Source organism: Ochlerotatus camptorhynchus, unplaced genomic scaffold (genome assembly GCF_037179485.1).
Source record: "Ochlerotatus camptorhynchus isolate MF236.1 unplaced genomic scaffold, CSIRO-AGI_Acam_v1.1 ptg000358l, whole genome shotgun sequence".
NCBI classification, from domain to species: domain Eukaryota; kingdom Metazoa; phylum Arthropoda; class Insecta; order Diptera; family Culicidae; genus Ochlerotatus; species Ochlerotatus camptorhynchus.
In genome coordinates this window covers 240,293-256,204 of record NW_027040846.1, presented here as the reverse complement: position 1 = coordinate 256,204, position 15,912 = coordinate 240,293, and the positions used below count along the sequence as shown (strand labels likewise).

The 15,912-nt window shown below is 41.3% G+C and overlaps 2 protein-coding genes across 2 annotated transcripts in view; one reads left to right on the top strand and one right to left on the bottom strand.

The window, feature by feature from the left end:
* Positions 1 to 15,912, top strand: part of LOC135709354 (uncharacterized) — a 465,653-nt gene that overhangs the window by 242,789 nt on the left and 206,952 nt on the right. The window lies entirely within an intron of this gene.
* On the bottom strand, positions 2,711 to 6,947 carry SMC5 (structural maintenance of chromosomes 5). The gene is made up of 7 exons (XM_065231665.1): positions 6,664 to 6,947; positions 6,464 to 6,605; positions 5,843 to 6,399; positions 4,971 to 5,780; positions 3,471 to 4,635; positions 3,118 to 3,393; positions 2,711 to 3,047 (listed from the first exon to the last, which is right to left on the bottom strand). The coding sequence occupies exons 1-7, from the start codon at positions 6,714 to 6,716 to the stop codon at positions 2,934 to 2,936; spliced, it is 3,117 nt and encodes a 1,038-aa protein (XP_065087737.1). The 5' UTR covers positions 6,717 to 6,947; the 3' UTR covers positions 2,711 to 2,933.

Here is a 15,912-nt window from a genome sequence, read left to right as displayed (position 1 = left end):
ATTTGAAATTTACTGCAAAAATTCGTCACGCACCCTGTAGTGATATGATTTAAGCGACGGTAGTCACCAACGAAACGCCATTTCCCGTTCTTTTTCAGCACACAATGCAAAGGACTTGCCCAACTGCTACTCGATGGTCTGCATATTCCTAGGTCACACATAAGGCGAAACTCTTCCTTAGCAGCTTTAACTTTGTCCGGATGCATTCGTCGAACTTTAGACGCCACGGGTGGTCCACGAGTAACTATGTGATGGGTTACGTCACACTGCGTGACAGAACGAAGCGTCGATGGCAGAGTTATTTCCCGGTACTCCATTAACAAATCGTGGAACGGATGATCGGCACCAACAAGTGTTACACTGTGCAGAGCAGCAGTCATCATACCTCCAGAAGACTTCAATCCTGTCTGGCCATCTATCAGTTTTTGGTTTTTCAAATCGACGGGTATGCCGAAGTGCGCCAAAAAATCAGCACCGATTATTGGCATCGTCACTTCAGCAACGAGGAAATTCCAGGTGAATCTTCGTCTCAATCCTAGGTCAACAGGAATAAATTTCGTTCCAAATGTCCGAATTCTACTTCCGTTGGCTGCGTGGAGCTGTTGTATAACGGTACCGTTCAATCGATCTCTCCTGGAGGCAGGCAATATTGTGACGTCCGATCCAGTGTCGATTAGAAAGCGTGTATTGTTCGTCCTGTCAAAAATTACCATTCGGCGACTTTCCGACACTCCGGCCACCACTGCCGATGATGGTGGGGAGGATGCTAGTTTTTTGAGCTCCATGAACACGGTTCTCGGCACCGCTGAGCATCGTTTCCATATTTCCTATGGTACCAGCACAGTCCGGATCGTGATGACGAACGAGAACCACTTCGGTTTCGCGAAAACGAACGGCCTCGCTCAGGGTTGGGAGCCTTCAGGCGTCGGATTTCCGCTGTGAGAAGTTCGATCTGCTCTGCTAGCTTCCTTTCACCACTGTTGCTGTACGTTGGTTCGTTGTGCACCATGGCAACTGCGGAGGACTGACCGTTGGAGGCGTCGGTGATCTTGTCTGCCATTTCAGCCAACTTCTCGATGGTACCATCGTGGCATGTGAGAATTGGTCGAATGTTTGCCGGGAGGCGTTGAATGAAAATCATTTTGAGCAGATTGTTATCCACGCCCAAACCCGTCGACAACTCTCTCATCTTTGCTAACAGATGCGTTGGGCGCATATCGCCAAGATCGTGGGCCCCCAGCAGCTGTTCGAAGCGGCTTTCAGCAGACAGGGCGAAGCGAGCAATTAGGCGATCTTTCACTGTTTTGTATTTATTTTCCGCTGGAGGAGCAGCTACCAAATCGGCTATGTGACATATAACCGATTGATCCACTTTGGCCACGATGTGGTAAAACTTGGTTTCATCATTGACGATTTTCGCAAAGTGGAATTGCGCTTCCGATTGCGCAAACCACATAGCCGGATCAGTTTTCCAAAAATCCGGTAGTTTTACCGCGACAGATGCTGCTGCGTTGCTCCCGTTATCGTCCGGCATTTTGAGGTTAGTTTCAGCTTTGAGATCGAATATCGGCGAATAACCGTGAAATCGGACCGAAACTTTTAGATTCGCGACGTCGCGGGTCACCAATGTAGTGATCGGACACGGAATAAAGAACGATTAGTTACGAAATACTTAAAATCTTTATTTTTACTTTCAATAGAAAAACAACCACGTTCGCGCGTTGATAGCTGCGTAGCAAAGATTGACAGCTTGAGTTCTTTTTCTTCGACGACGACCCGATGGAAGCCAGGCTGACCAGTGTTGCCGGGCGATGCCACAGGCGTTTCAATGCGTTAGGACGGAATTGAAACTCGTAGGATAAATTTAGAATCAAGAAGCAGTGTTAGATTTTTAATAATAACTCAAAATTGTTGGACTCTTTATATAATCCAACGGTACGTATGGAAAGGTGAATAAATTTAGAAGTTATCTTTGATAAAAACATTCCATGTTTTGTTCAAACCCTTTAAAAAAGAGAGAGGTCAAGTGCGGGATGTGGTTAGTAGGACGGAAATTAGATCAAAAACCCTACCGAGACTAAACGAATGTCAAAAGTCGAGTTTCGAAAAAAAAATAGGCAAGACCTGGAATATTATCCAACTAAATTAAGATCTTGCACAACAATAAATTTTCCAATTCCAAAACATAACAGGCACACTAAACCATATTCTTACCAGTACAACAACCCTCATGCAACCTAGCACAGAACAGAAGGGGAAGTGCAAACAAATCGATGAATCAAAAAGCGGTTCGTTTTGCTGCTCATCAAGCAATGTGTTGTGGTAGCGTTCCACACGGGCTTTCTATGTGCACTTACACTATCATAGGATGCTGCCTATCTTAACGTGCAGGCAGAAGATGCCTTCTACCACTAGGAGCGCTAGTGTTCGCAAATGACAAGTGGAGCCACTTTCTGATCCGAAGTTCCACTCGTGTGAACCTAGTCACCATTTTCACCCGACTTGCAAGACACACGAAGATACTCTTCTTCCAGCAGCCCAGCTACCAGCGGCGAGTGGATTTACCTGTTCGTATGAATACAGTTTTTCTTCTGATCAACTCGTGTATGACATTTTCTTTTTGCTCCATTTTTAGAAAACCACTTACTCATACTATTATTATCACGTTACATTGTTTTAATTGTTCTTCTGCATATATTCGCTCATAGTATGAGGATTCAGATTTTCATTAAATTCGAACTAGATATATAATAGGTATATGTCAATGGGTTAAAATACAAAGGTTCACTCCTCGATCGGGGTGAAAATAGGAAATCAATAAAAAAAAAGATAACATGGAATTAACAAGCAGATATGTACGGCTCTAACTAAGAAGACAATGGGAATTCCATAACCTAATCAAGAGATGATCGTCATAGAGGACATTTGGTTGATTAGCCGTCCGCTCGCAAACGGTCATTAATGAAGACGTGCGAGTCCGAAATGAATTTACCGTTGTGGACAATGAACACGCTCATCAGATCATTGTACTTCAGATTCGGTAAAAGCTGTTTGGAGAGAAACAAAAGAAATTTAATTGCTGCTGCCATCGTCAAGCGCCCGTCATATCCAACCTACCTTCGGTGTCACGAAAAAGTACTGCGACTGACCGGGACGACAGGTTTCATCAACCAGCATCTCGAACACCTTACGTTCGTTGCGCGGATCCATACCTTGGTTGATTTCGTCCACGCAACGGAACGGTACATGCGAGATGTGCTGCAGCGACAAGGTATAGGTGGCGATGGCCACTGCGCGTTCCCCACCCGATTGCACGTGTCGATCTAGGGCCTGCAGTTTTTCCGTATTGCGATACTTGACACGAATCTGAATACCGTACTCGTCGTAGTCACGCTACGATGCAATGTGGATACAAAATAAAGGTATTAGATAAAAACAGCCAACGAAATGCAAACAACAATTTTACTCACTTCACCATTTTTGATGATCTCTACCTCCCCAGCGAATCCCATACTGCTCATGAAGCGAGAAAAGTTACCATTGATGATGTCTACCACCCGACTGATCTCTGGATACCACTCGTCATGAAGCTGCTGCAGTTCCATCTCCAGTGCATCGGTGTTTTTCGTTGAGTCACCAATAGCCTCTCGCAGCGTCTCGATCTGACGACATCTCGCCTCATACTCCTGCAAAATGTTTCCATTATCGCCGGACATACAATCGATGCGGGCCTGAATTTCCTCCATGTGATTGACCAGATCGTCCAAAATTCCGGGCAACTTCTGGAACTCCCGCTTGTAGGGGAATTTGTCATTCGTCGGTGTAATGTTATTAGTTAGACTCTTCGCAAAGGTCTGCTTTCGTTTCAAACGATCCTTGATGTCCTCGAACTTACGCATAACGGATTCATGGCTTCGCTTTGCCGAATCCAATGCATCCTCGGCCGACCGGATCTCCCCCTCCAGATCAGCATTCTTGGTCAAGAAAATCGACAACTTTTGCTTGTACGCTTCGTATTTAACCGTAGCCGCTACATACAAACCAAGCACTTCTGCTTTCTTATGCTGCATCTTCAGCAGATCCTCGATGGTTTTTGCACAAAACTCCTTGAACTTAGCCTTCTCCGCACTAACATCCACCAGCCGGTTCTGCAAGTCATGACATTTCTGTTCCTGTCGTTTGGTTTTATGCTTGCTATTCTGATAACGCGTGAACTTGTCCTCCACCTCTCTGCGCTGCGTGGTGAGTTCCGTACATTCCTCCTGGACCGAGGTGATCTGGCTTTCGATCTGATTGCGATGATTGCGAATCTTGTCACATTCTTTAACCAATCTCTGGAGGGCACGCTTGCGTTCCTCCAGCAGTTCCGGATCGACGTTTTTGTTCAGCAGATTGTGCGAGTGGATTTCATCGCAACGGGAACTCTTCTCGCCGGTATAGCGCGACTTGCTGATCGAGAATCGTTGCGTCGGGGTAAAGAATAGGCTTATTTCGTCCGGCATTTGCGAGGCGTACTTGGCGGAATCGTTTTCGCCTATGGGTACGTTGTGCAGCCGGTATGATTTGCAGAGGAAGTTAAGGATGGGGAAGGGTGCTTCCACCATGTCGATTAGGTAAGAGCGGAAACCGTAGCGCCTGAAATGAAATAATGACAAATCACAAAATTAGATAGGTAGAATTTAAAGTTACGTTTTTTTTAAATGTTTTATCATTGCACGATCATTGAATGCATGATTGCATTGTTGAAGACAATTGAAAGGTTCCATGAGTTTTATAGGGTTAAAATAACTTTCGTTTTGTTCAATATAGCTTTTTGCTAAGCAAAAACACGAATCTTAAACATTCTCATTATGGCTAATATTCGAAACGAATAATCATTCTCGTTTTGAATCAGGTTCAACCATTCCCAAAAGTATTTTGAGCAATGCTCAACATAATTGTAAAAATTAAAAAAAAAATGCTACACTCACTCCAAGTTTTGAATCGGAACTTTCGACCGGTACAGCAGTTGATCGGCCGGTTCGGAATGCACCACATTCACCCCTTCCAGCTTCATTTCTTGACGAACCTTCTGCAGGAAAAGCTTCATGTCGTCCTTATCCTCGCAGGTGAATGCAATCAGATCCCGCTTGGCGATGGTATTCTCCAGGTACTTAGCATTGTCACTGTTGGAAACGTTCAGTTCCAAGATCATCGGTTCATAGATCTTTGCCCGGAATAGATGCTGATTGTCCCGCAGCCAAAGTGTCGCTTGGTAGGCGCTTTCAAACTGCGATTGCAACAACCGCAGCTTCACCTGTGCAACATTTTCCAGCGCTTCGATTCGACGTTGAACGCTCACCATCTCCGGTTTCAGGTCGCTTTCGATCTTCTGATTCAACTCGTTCCGCCTGCCCATTAGTAGGTCGCATTCCTGCTTAACCTTGTTGATTTTGACAGTCAGGTCTTGCTTTTTCTGGTTCTGTACCGCTTCGGGCCCGAGTTCCTGGAAGGCATTCCTGCAATCTTCAACCATTATCGTAAGAGTCCGCTTGGCTTGCTCGAGCTGCGCCTCCCGATCGGCGGCCTGCGAGATGGCATCCTGAAGATCACGCTTCTGCTTGTTGATGGAATCCTCCAAATCTTCGGTTTTAGTTTCCAGCTGGCGAAGCTGGCCGGTCTGCTTTTGGATATCCGCCTGTTCGGTTTTGATTTTCTCGTTCAGTTCGTTTTTGCTCTTGTTCAGCTTGACTGCCTTGGATTTGAGCGGATCTACACGCTTCTGCTTTTCGTCCATGTTCCTGAAAATCATTAAAAATAAATAAATATACAAGCAAAGCAAATAAAATTAAAGAAAACTCACGTTTTCGCCAACTGTAAATCATCCTTCGTGGAATTGAAATCTAGATAAATCTGCTCGTACTCCAGCCACGCCTTCCGAGCGTTGCAGATCTCAACCTCCTTCTCGTACTGCTTCCGGATCTTCATGTTCTCGATTTGAACGCGTAATTCTTCGTTTTTCGCCTCCGCTTCCTTCAGTTTGGTCAAATTGTCCGAACTCGACTTGGTCACCGCCTTCTGCTGTCTTCGCTTTTCCATAAGCTGATCCATTAGTCCCATCATCTCCGGACGGCAAACCGAAGCCTGCGTGTTCAGTAACAGTTCCCTGGAATTCATCTTGGTAAAATCCTGCACCCGGTCCTGTGGCAGGAACTGACACAGATTATCAATCTGAATGTTCAGATCTTTGATCCGTTTGAGGTATTCCTTGTGGGTCACTTTGGTACCATCGATTTCGTATCGATCCATCCCGTTCCGGTTGAACGTCCGATTGAACATGATAGTGTCTCGTTTGGAGTTCTTGTAGAGACCCACCTCAATTTTCGCCATTTCCTTTCCATTCTTGATATAATCCTCAATCTGTTGGAATGGGAAAGGAAATTACAAGATAGAAAATACCAACCCGTAGAGCAGCAGCACTTACACTTCCGGATCGCGAAAGCAGTTTACAGTGACCGCCCATTCCTAGTACAACTGCTGCCACGATCGTGGATTTGCCCGTTCCGTTGGGACCGATAATGATGTTCAAGTGTTCATCCGGATAGAAGATTGCAACGTCGTATGTTCTGGGGGGAAATATCGATTAATAAAGATCATTATTTGCTAACTAAGGCCGGTACTTACACAAAGTCCTTGACCGCAACGGTTCTTATTTTACCCTTCACGGAATCCGTCATTGTGTGCGTAAAAAGCAATCCGCCGTTTTAACCAAAAAAAAAACAAACTGCCGTTTGAACACGAAAATAAAATTTGCTGGATTAAAATTGCACCGTACAGCGCCACTGCCAACTAGTAAACTATTTAGAGGACGGGGGGTTTGAAGTTATTACAGCTCTATTTGTTTGTTAAATAATAAGCTGAACGTTTGAGATAGTGCAAACGCGAAACTGATAAAAAGCGCTTGCAAAATGCATTGTTGACAAACTAGATAGGACGCCGTCAGACTTCACGTTCATTCTCGTTTTTATCGTTTCGGCGCGCGAGTTGATATAACGTCCTGCAGGAAAGAGACTAAACGATCAATGGTTCATGTCGATGGAAGGTTAGTGTGAAGTTGGATGTGAAGCACACATTGTTGTTGTATCTAGCGAAAAGTAGGTGGTAGCACGTGTGCATGTATGAACACTGAAAAGGAAATTACCTCAGAGAGAGAGCCACGTTTACTCATTCGTGTTTACTAGAAACGAAATTCACTCAGACAGTGTGAGTAACTGTTACTCATTCGTGTAGCGATTAGTGACGTTTAATTAACGTACGCACACTAGCGGGTTGCATCACCGTGTAAAGTTGTGTATTATTTTCCTCTGGCTAACCTAAAAATGTATGAATTTAGATCAATCAAAAAAGCGGCGCCGGTGGTGTAGTGATAAGCGTGATTACCTCTCACCAAAGACATCATATCAAGAAGACTGGCAACTCTTCCAGTGTTGCCATGTGGTACAATCCAGTAGTAGTGGTGTTGCCATGTGGTACACTGAAAAATTGCAATAGCAGGTGCGTCGCCAAAGTTTTCGAGCTGCTCCGTCTGTCACTTCGTTTGTGCTACTACCATAGAGGTAACTCTAAGACTAGAAGGTTCTGAAATAACGTGCTCAACTTTTTGGCTCAGCTCTGGTACTCTCTTCGGTCCCAAGCTAATCGATTCACCCCTCGAAACACAGGAAAAACCAATAACCCCTTATTTTACCTGTCAAACTTTCATAACGAATCAAAACAAACATTGTGTAGTACTAGAATTTCGACTAGAATGGGGTACGTTAATCGTTTGCTTGGGACCAATAGGCTAGTCAAGTAGTGAGCCAATTTAAAATCGTTAGTTTCGTATTGATTGTTGCTACTACTGGATTGAACTAGCATTTTCAACAAATGTACTAGAATGTTTTGGTTCTATCTCTGGTACTCAAAACAGAAATGCATAAAAAAATGACAAAATGATACACTCTTTGCACACTGTCAAAGAATCTTGTACACAAAATCAACTTTGTGCAAAACCAAAACAAAAATACTATCCCATCTGGTGGATGATGGCACAAGCTTCTAAGAAAATTCTATTACAGCGAACCACATTACTTTAATTGATTTCTTCGCCAGTTAGTGGTCTGTCACTTCGTTTGTGATATTACCATAGAGGTAACTCTAAGACCAGAAGGTCCCGAAGAAACGAGCTCAACTTTTTGGCTCAGCTCTGGTACTATCTTCGGTCCCAAGCTAATCGATTCACCCCTCGAAACATAAGAAAAACCAATAACCCCTCATTTTATATGTCAAACTTTCATATCGAATCAAAACAAACATTGCGTAGTACTAGAATTTTGACTAGAATGGGATACGTTAATCGTTTGCTTGGGACCAATAGGCTAGTCAAGTAGTGAGCCAATTTAAAATCGTTGGTTTCGTATTGATTGTTGATATTACTGAAGAACTTTTTCCAACACAAGTGAGAACAATTTTACTCACTCACTAAGTAAATCTGTCAAAATGAGTTTGAAAGCGATTGTTTATTTATTTTCCTCGGATTTTCACGAACACGCTCTCACATATCGCACCAATACCGGACGTGAAAATCTCTATAAGGGGCTGTCCATAAACTACGTAGACAGTTTAGGGGGGGGGGGGGGGTTGAAAATTATCCACGGTCCATACAAATTTTAAAATTTTTGTATGGGCGATTGTCTACGCAGGGGGAGAGGGGGGGGTCAATAATCCCAAAAAACTGTCTACGTAGTTTATGAACAGGCACTAAGGATTTTTCACATCGCAAATCAAAGCATTTTTCATTGAACATATTGTCAATTTCCATCGGTAATAGTCTAATTTTACGTTTTTCCACAGACCTGAACTGATTTATAGCTCATCTATAGACTTCTCTGACGTTTATGAATTGCACAAGTATTAGTGCAGAACTTTGGGTCAATTCAAATGTTTTCTTGCACTAATACCACAAACGAAGTGACAGACGGAGCGGCTCGAAAACTTTGGTGACTAACCTGCTATTGCAATTTTTCAGTGTACCACATGGCAACACCACTACTACTGGATTGAACCACATGGCAACACTACTACTGGATTGAACTAGCATTTTCACCAAATGTACTAGAATGTTTTGGTTCTATCTCTTTCACTCTATTCAAAACTGAAATGCATAAAAAAAATTAGAAAATGATACGCACTCTTTGCACACTGTCAAAGAATCATTGTACACAAAATCAACTTTGTTCAAATCAAAACAAAAAAACTAACCCATCTGGTGGATGATGGCATAAGCTTCCAAGAAAATTCTATTACAGTGAACCACATTATTTAAATGGATTTCTTCGCCAGTTAGTCGTCTGTCACTTCGTTTGTGCTAATACTTATAACACCGACAAACCGACATGACACTTAATTCTGACTTATGCCCGAAAATCGTAAGGGCCGATTTAAATGTGCAGTGATTCGAACTGTCAAGACCGTAGGATTTTTTTTATCTAGATAAAAATAAATTTTTCCAGAATAGATCAGACACGAACCAATTCATAACTTTTGCATGCGGGTTCATGGCTTAGCTAAATATTTCCCGCGAACACCGAGCCAGATGTCAGTAGTGTGCTTTGGTCAGAAATTTGATTGTTTTTGCTATGGACATCCATATCGGTTTGTCGGTGCTTATAATTTACCGAGGGGAACGACTATATCTACGATGCAGAAAAGATTGTGTTTTGCTGTGGCTAGCTGCGCGCACGCTGAGTAGATAGAAAGAAGATTGATGATAGATTCTGAAGATTTCCTGCAAAAAGATGATGCGCAATGCAAGTAGATGCGACAAATGAAAGAAACATTTTCTAAGATTGATTCGCTAGTGTGAGATTTGTTGAGCATCTAAACTTAAGATTTAGATGTGTCACCCCCCCTCGTAATTTACCCCAAGTTCTGCACTAAACTTGTGCAATTCACAAACGTCTATAGACTTCTCTGACGTTTGTGAAATGCACAAGTACTAGTGCAGTACTTTGGGTAAATTATAAGTATTAGTGCAAGAAAACCTTTGAACTAACCCAAAGTTCTGCACTAATACTTGTGCAATTCAGAAACGTCAGATAAATCTATAGGCTCTTTTGATGCAATGAGCTGGATTGCCGAGGTGAAGCAATCGGTTGAGTTGTGTGAGTGAAACCCATGTAAGATACAAGCAATTAGTGCCGTCACTAATTGAGTTTACGTTGATTTTTTGGTTTGCTAATACAACCATATTTCACGATCTGCTTCACCTCTCTCTGTACCTCATTGCTTTTGATGCACCATCAATGCAATCTGGTCTATAAAAGGCAGAGTTACATTTTCCTCGTGTGTGCAAAAATGTGCTGCCGAGACTCGCAACAAACCGTCTCCCGTCGCAACGAAAACAACATGTGACGAGCGATAAAGAGACACGCGAGAATAAGATACGAGCGAGATACAAATGCGACACCCAAAATTCCTGGCGTGCGCGAGGCTCGCGCTGATCTCATGTGCCTCATCTCTTGTGCTACGATTAATGCTAGAACTGCAGAGCTCGAAGTTCTGGAAGGTGTAGGTAAGCGAAATACAGGCTGTTGAAACTTGGTTGCTTTGACCGACATTTCATTTGCGTTTGCACAAACCATTCCTATTTTAGAGGAAAGGTAGCATATATTTGCAGTGCTTAAATTCTTGAAATTCTCTAATAGCAAAAGCCATTAATTTGCCGGTCAATTAGAATATTCTTTGTTTATTTTTCCGGTTCAACAACAACAACACTGCACCTGCATGACTAACATCTTTTGACACGTTATTTTCAAAATATAGAATGGACAAAAATTCTACAAAAAGTGTATCGGTATTGTTTAGTACGGGGATTTGACCGTTGCAAGACGTTTACACATTGTCAACGTAATTTAACCATTCATCGGCAACACAACTGGTATGCATTGTTAGAAGAGATGTTACGTATTTTGAATAGATTATATCGGAATGCTACGAATGCAGCAATGTTATGATAATTCAATGGCTGGAATAATTTTTTGCAGAACATTTTTTTCTTGGCGTATTACCAATACGCTTTCACTTGTACTTTGTTACCATTACATTAAAAATGTTCAGATTTTTTTTAATGTGCCTCATGTGATCTAGCATTCAGATGAATTCTATAACAGAAGCGGTGACCCACTGGGTGATGGCGCTATCTATGCTAAATCTCGGTGAACATTTGAAATGATCCTATCTGCTTTGATCGATTCTCTTCATCGACTTTCTCTTTTGATAACCACGCCTACGCAAATGCATTTGGTGCTAATTTTGCCACACAGTTTGATAGCAGCAGTTCATATCTTGTGCTTAGAACGTTGAACACAGCAGGGAATGCTTTTGAAGTTGAATTATTAATGGAATAGAAAGTCGATGAAGAGAATCGTTCAATGCAAATAGGACCTTTTGAAATGTTTATCTAGAAATAGCTGCAGCAAAATAATGACATGAGCGGGCATCGTTGGCTTTAACTCAGATGAGCGTGTATTTAGACCAGTGTAGTGATATATTTACCATTCCAATTATTAATATCACCAAGTCTACCGACCTTCTGTTCAGTTCCTTCAAATCGCTTTCTGGTTGACACGGTACGATCTATGTGGCTTCTGCTGACCATTGCTCTGCGGGTTTCGATGGCATCGTTTTCGCGTCGATGTCCGTAATCGCTAAGAAGAAATAACCTTTTCGGTTTGATAATGGGCGAACTTGCCATTGTATACCAACAGTGTCAGAGGGAAGCGCCTGAGTATCGGCACCAATTCCACAAAGTGACCACCAAGCGCCACCATGGCGAGTGTATGGTTTAAATTTGAAAAATACCGTGTTGAAAGTTGATCTATCCATTTGAAAAATTATGATATTCGAAAACTTAAGCACATTCTTCAGTCATCCTTTTTTTTAGCAACTCGCTAATTCAGATCAGAAGAACATCAGCAAATGCTGATCTTTTAAAACTTCCTGGCTGTCTAGGGAGCATATCTGAAAGAATATCATGTTACTTATGCAACGCTTCCTGAACATCTACAAAATTTCCTTAAGTTTTAGAAAATTTACTCAAATTTCAAAGTACCTTGAAATTAAATGATGGTCCAAAATCTTCATCTTCAGGAAGTTCATTGAGATTTTTAAGATCTCTGACAAACTGCTATGTAGTTCCCTAAACTGAAACGAAGATCCCTGAAGGTTTCTATCTTTACGAAATTCCCTGAACTTTTTCAAAATGCCCTGTACTTCTATGAAGTTCCTCGAATTATTATGCAGTCTACAAAACTTCATCAAAGCTTGCTTCACGTCTACGTTTCTGGTTGATTTTCCGCAAAGTTCGACGCACAAAATTTCCTGAATTTGTGCGGAGTTCTCTGAACTATGTCAAGTCCATGAGGTTTCATCAAAGCTCTGAAGTTATAAAAAAGGTCCCTGAATAATAAAGAGATTCCCTGCCATTAAACAATAAACTTCTACGAAGATACCTAAACTTGTATAAAGTTCCCACTTCTACGAAGTTTTCTGAAATTTTTCATGATCTCAGAACTTCAAATAATTTCACTAAATTTAGCTCATGATTCATCTGACATATGTTGGTCTTAATGCATAAAACAAAATATAATAATAATACCAAAGAAACATTCAAAATCAGAACAGTGTTCTAGTGAAAACAGTTAACGGAACATTAGAGTCAAACGAAGCATAAGTGTTACTAATCAATTACGAGCTGCGAGGTGTATGAAGTGTCGTTGTCTTATAACTTTTTCAGGTACGAATAAGAATAGTTACCGAAGCAGTTCGATGAAACTCTACGAATTTCACTGAAGTTCGGTGAGCTTCTACATAGTTAGCTGAACTTTAAAGAAAAATCTGCACTTCAAGAAAGTTTCCTGAACTTTTATAAAGTTCCCTGAAGTACCACGAAGGTTCTCGAAGAACTACAAAATTCCTTGCAACTCGGATAGCAGTTCGTACCCTGGTGTAGTGGCTGTAGGTGAATTGTCAGACAGCACCAGCAAATCAACAGAGGAAGTGGTAGAGGTGCTGCATGAAGAGGTGGTGATAATGGACGCGTCCTCAGGAGGCCGATAAAGCATGCAAAAACATACATCAGCATCCTCGGCAGAAAGGGCAGCCCTACTTTTGCTCAAAAAAACAGATGAAATTATCCTTAATAAGTAAAAAAAATCTCATTAAAATAGATCGAGTTGCTCCCTAAATTATTGATCAAAATACATTAAAAATCTTAAAATGCTCAGTAAATATTTAAAGTACGCTCCCTAAAATAGAGAAAACTGTACATTAAGCATTTGAAAATGCTCCTTAGTATGCACCGCCTTGCACCATTTTGAAGTGTAATTGTACCATATATCATCGGAAAAGCTGCTGTAGAAAGGTTAATAAGTACCATGAAATCAGCTGAAATGTGCAGCAAAAATGCACAAATGCACACAATGATTTACTGAACATTTCAGCTGATTTCATGGTACTTATTAACCTATCTACAACAGCTTTTCCGATGATATATGGTACAATTAAACTTCAAAATGGTGCAAAGCGGTGCATACTAAGGAGCATTTTCAAATGCTTAATGTACAGTTGTCTCTATTTTAGGGAGCGTACTTTAAATATTTACTGAGCATTTTAAGATTTTTACTGTATTTTGATCAATCATTTAAGGAGCAACCCGATCTATTTTAAGGAGATTTTTTTACTTATTAAAGAGCATCGTCATTGTTTAATGATTCTTTTGCCTTTTTACCGGCAGAGGGGTTTGCGGATCTGTCAAGATTCGATGCGTTGCAAGCACACACAAAATATAGGAAATCGATTTAGATCTCCTTTGTAATATTTGTTTAGTCCTTCGGCTCCGCAGAGCTTTCAAAGATATTGAGCCTACTAAATAAACATTTTGGAAAACATGGTTTTCGATTCAGATACTGACCGTTGAGTGTGACAAATATGTTGGATTCATCCCAAAATTTACAATCCAGTTTTCTTATTTCTCATCAAATTTTCAAGTTGACTAATACTTGGGATGAACACACCTTGCTTTTTGTATAACTGTATTTGAACAGTTCTCAAATTTAAGTACATGTTTGAATTAACTAGTGATGTCGGCTACAGCTTGAAAGGCTGAAAATGCTGATGGATGAAGTCACACGAATCAATTTCAACAACGAAGTTTTTTTAAAGGGCCCTCCGAACTATTGGTTCTCTGCCAGCTGCAAAATACCTATCAATTTGATCCACTAAGATCAATCGGATCCAAATCAGGCTGATCAATATTCCAAAATTTGAGCTTATTTGGTGGCGACCTGATTCTGCACTGGCTCTTTGAAGTTTATATGGAAATTACTATAAGAAAAGAGTATTTTTTGTCCTCATCGTTCTAGCCCTGCAACATAATGATTTACGGAAAAGTTGTCCATCAGAGCCCCTCCCCCCTCTTACGTGAAAATTTTCCAGCTACAACTTTGTTGAAAACCACTTTTTAAAAGAATGTCAAGAAAATTTGTTATTAATTAATTTCCAAGTTGATAACTTGCTGGTAGGATTAATCGGCTGTTTTCAGGGCAACACTGCATCTTGCCCTTATGACATAATAGCCTCGATTTTTTGTCCTATTATTCCAATGTTGTCTGCTGAGTAGTAAATGAACCATGTCAGAAGAACATCATTTTCCTAATCAATTAATAACTAATTATCCTAACGTTCAATTTTTCAATTCCCACATAAACTTCAAAGGGCCAAGTGTAGTATGAGTTCACATCCTAATGAGAACAAATTTTGTGAGAATGATCAGGAGCTGATTTGAAATCGTTTGAACTTGGTGGAGCTTAATCAATATTTTGAACCATGAAAATTCCATGCGCATGGATCGGTAACAAATAACCCCGCCGGTAATTAATTGGTACGTAATCGTTTAACTCATCTTTCGCTTGAAATACTTCTATAAAACCAAAATCTCTCAACCCTCAAAAACTGAATACCAACTGATTGAAATCAATCAATTGTGCCAGCAACACGAGAATGTGACAAGACTACTCGATCAACAGTTCTCTGTTGTTTTCTTTAGCACCAACCAGCCACTTTTAACATGCACGCAGGACGTAGGTACGCTGCCGATCTCCCTGAAGCTCGCCGAGCTTAGCTCATGAGACACAGCACATGTGACACGAATGAGGCACGTAGGAACAAAAAAGAAACGCGAAATAATGCGTCTCGAAATGTACCAGGCACCTACGATCTTACAGAAAGCGTGTCTCTATCACGCGGGATGGATGCACGTGTACATTAACTCTGGAGGCATTATATGTACATGTGTATAGAAGATTATAGCAAAAATTTAGCTGCGATTATTTGCGATCTTTCGAGAAATAGGAAAATGAAGATGACGTGTCCATATAGGTAAATTTATCAAAAATGGACACAAATGCAGTTATCGACATTTTCATTCATTGTATGGCGGTAACCTAGACGGTCAAGGCCTTGTTTTGTGAGAGGGAGGGGCGGGGGGACGGGGGGTCATGGGCTGCCTTTCAGGTATATTTTTAAGCAAGTTCTTTCTTGTTTCATATTTGCACCAGGTGCGCACGCGTTTGTGTGTGTGTGTGTGTGTGTGTGTGTGTGTGTGTGTGTGTGTGTGTGTGTGTGTGTGTGTGTGTGTGTGTGTGTGTGTGTGTGTGTGTGTGTGTCACAATTTTTGGCAACGTGCTTCTCAGCAACCACTGGATCGAATTGGAGATCTAGTCCTGTACTCAATTAGCTGGCGTATATAAGAAACATTAAAGGTAAAACTTTGAATATCAGTGGTCCCTTTACGATGTCAATGTCATTTGTGCACTGACATTGAGGCGCACTGAT

Bases quoted from the DNA above. Each gene is read 5' to 3' on its own strand.
- SMC5 (XM_065231665.1), bottom strand. From the start codon at position 6,716: ATGACGGATTCCGTGAAGGGTAAAATAAGAACCGTTGCGGTCAAGGAC. The intron at 5,781-5,842 runs GTGAGTTTTCTT...AATGATTTTCAG, and splicing joins GATTTACAGTTGGCGAAAAC to GAACATGGACGAAAAGCAGA. The intron at 3,048-3,117 runs GTAGGTTGGATA...CTCTCCAAACAG, and splicing joins ACTTTTTCGTGACACCGAAG to CTTTTACCGAATCTGAAGTA.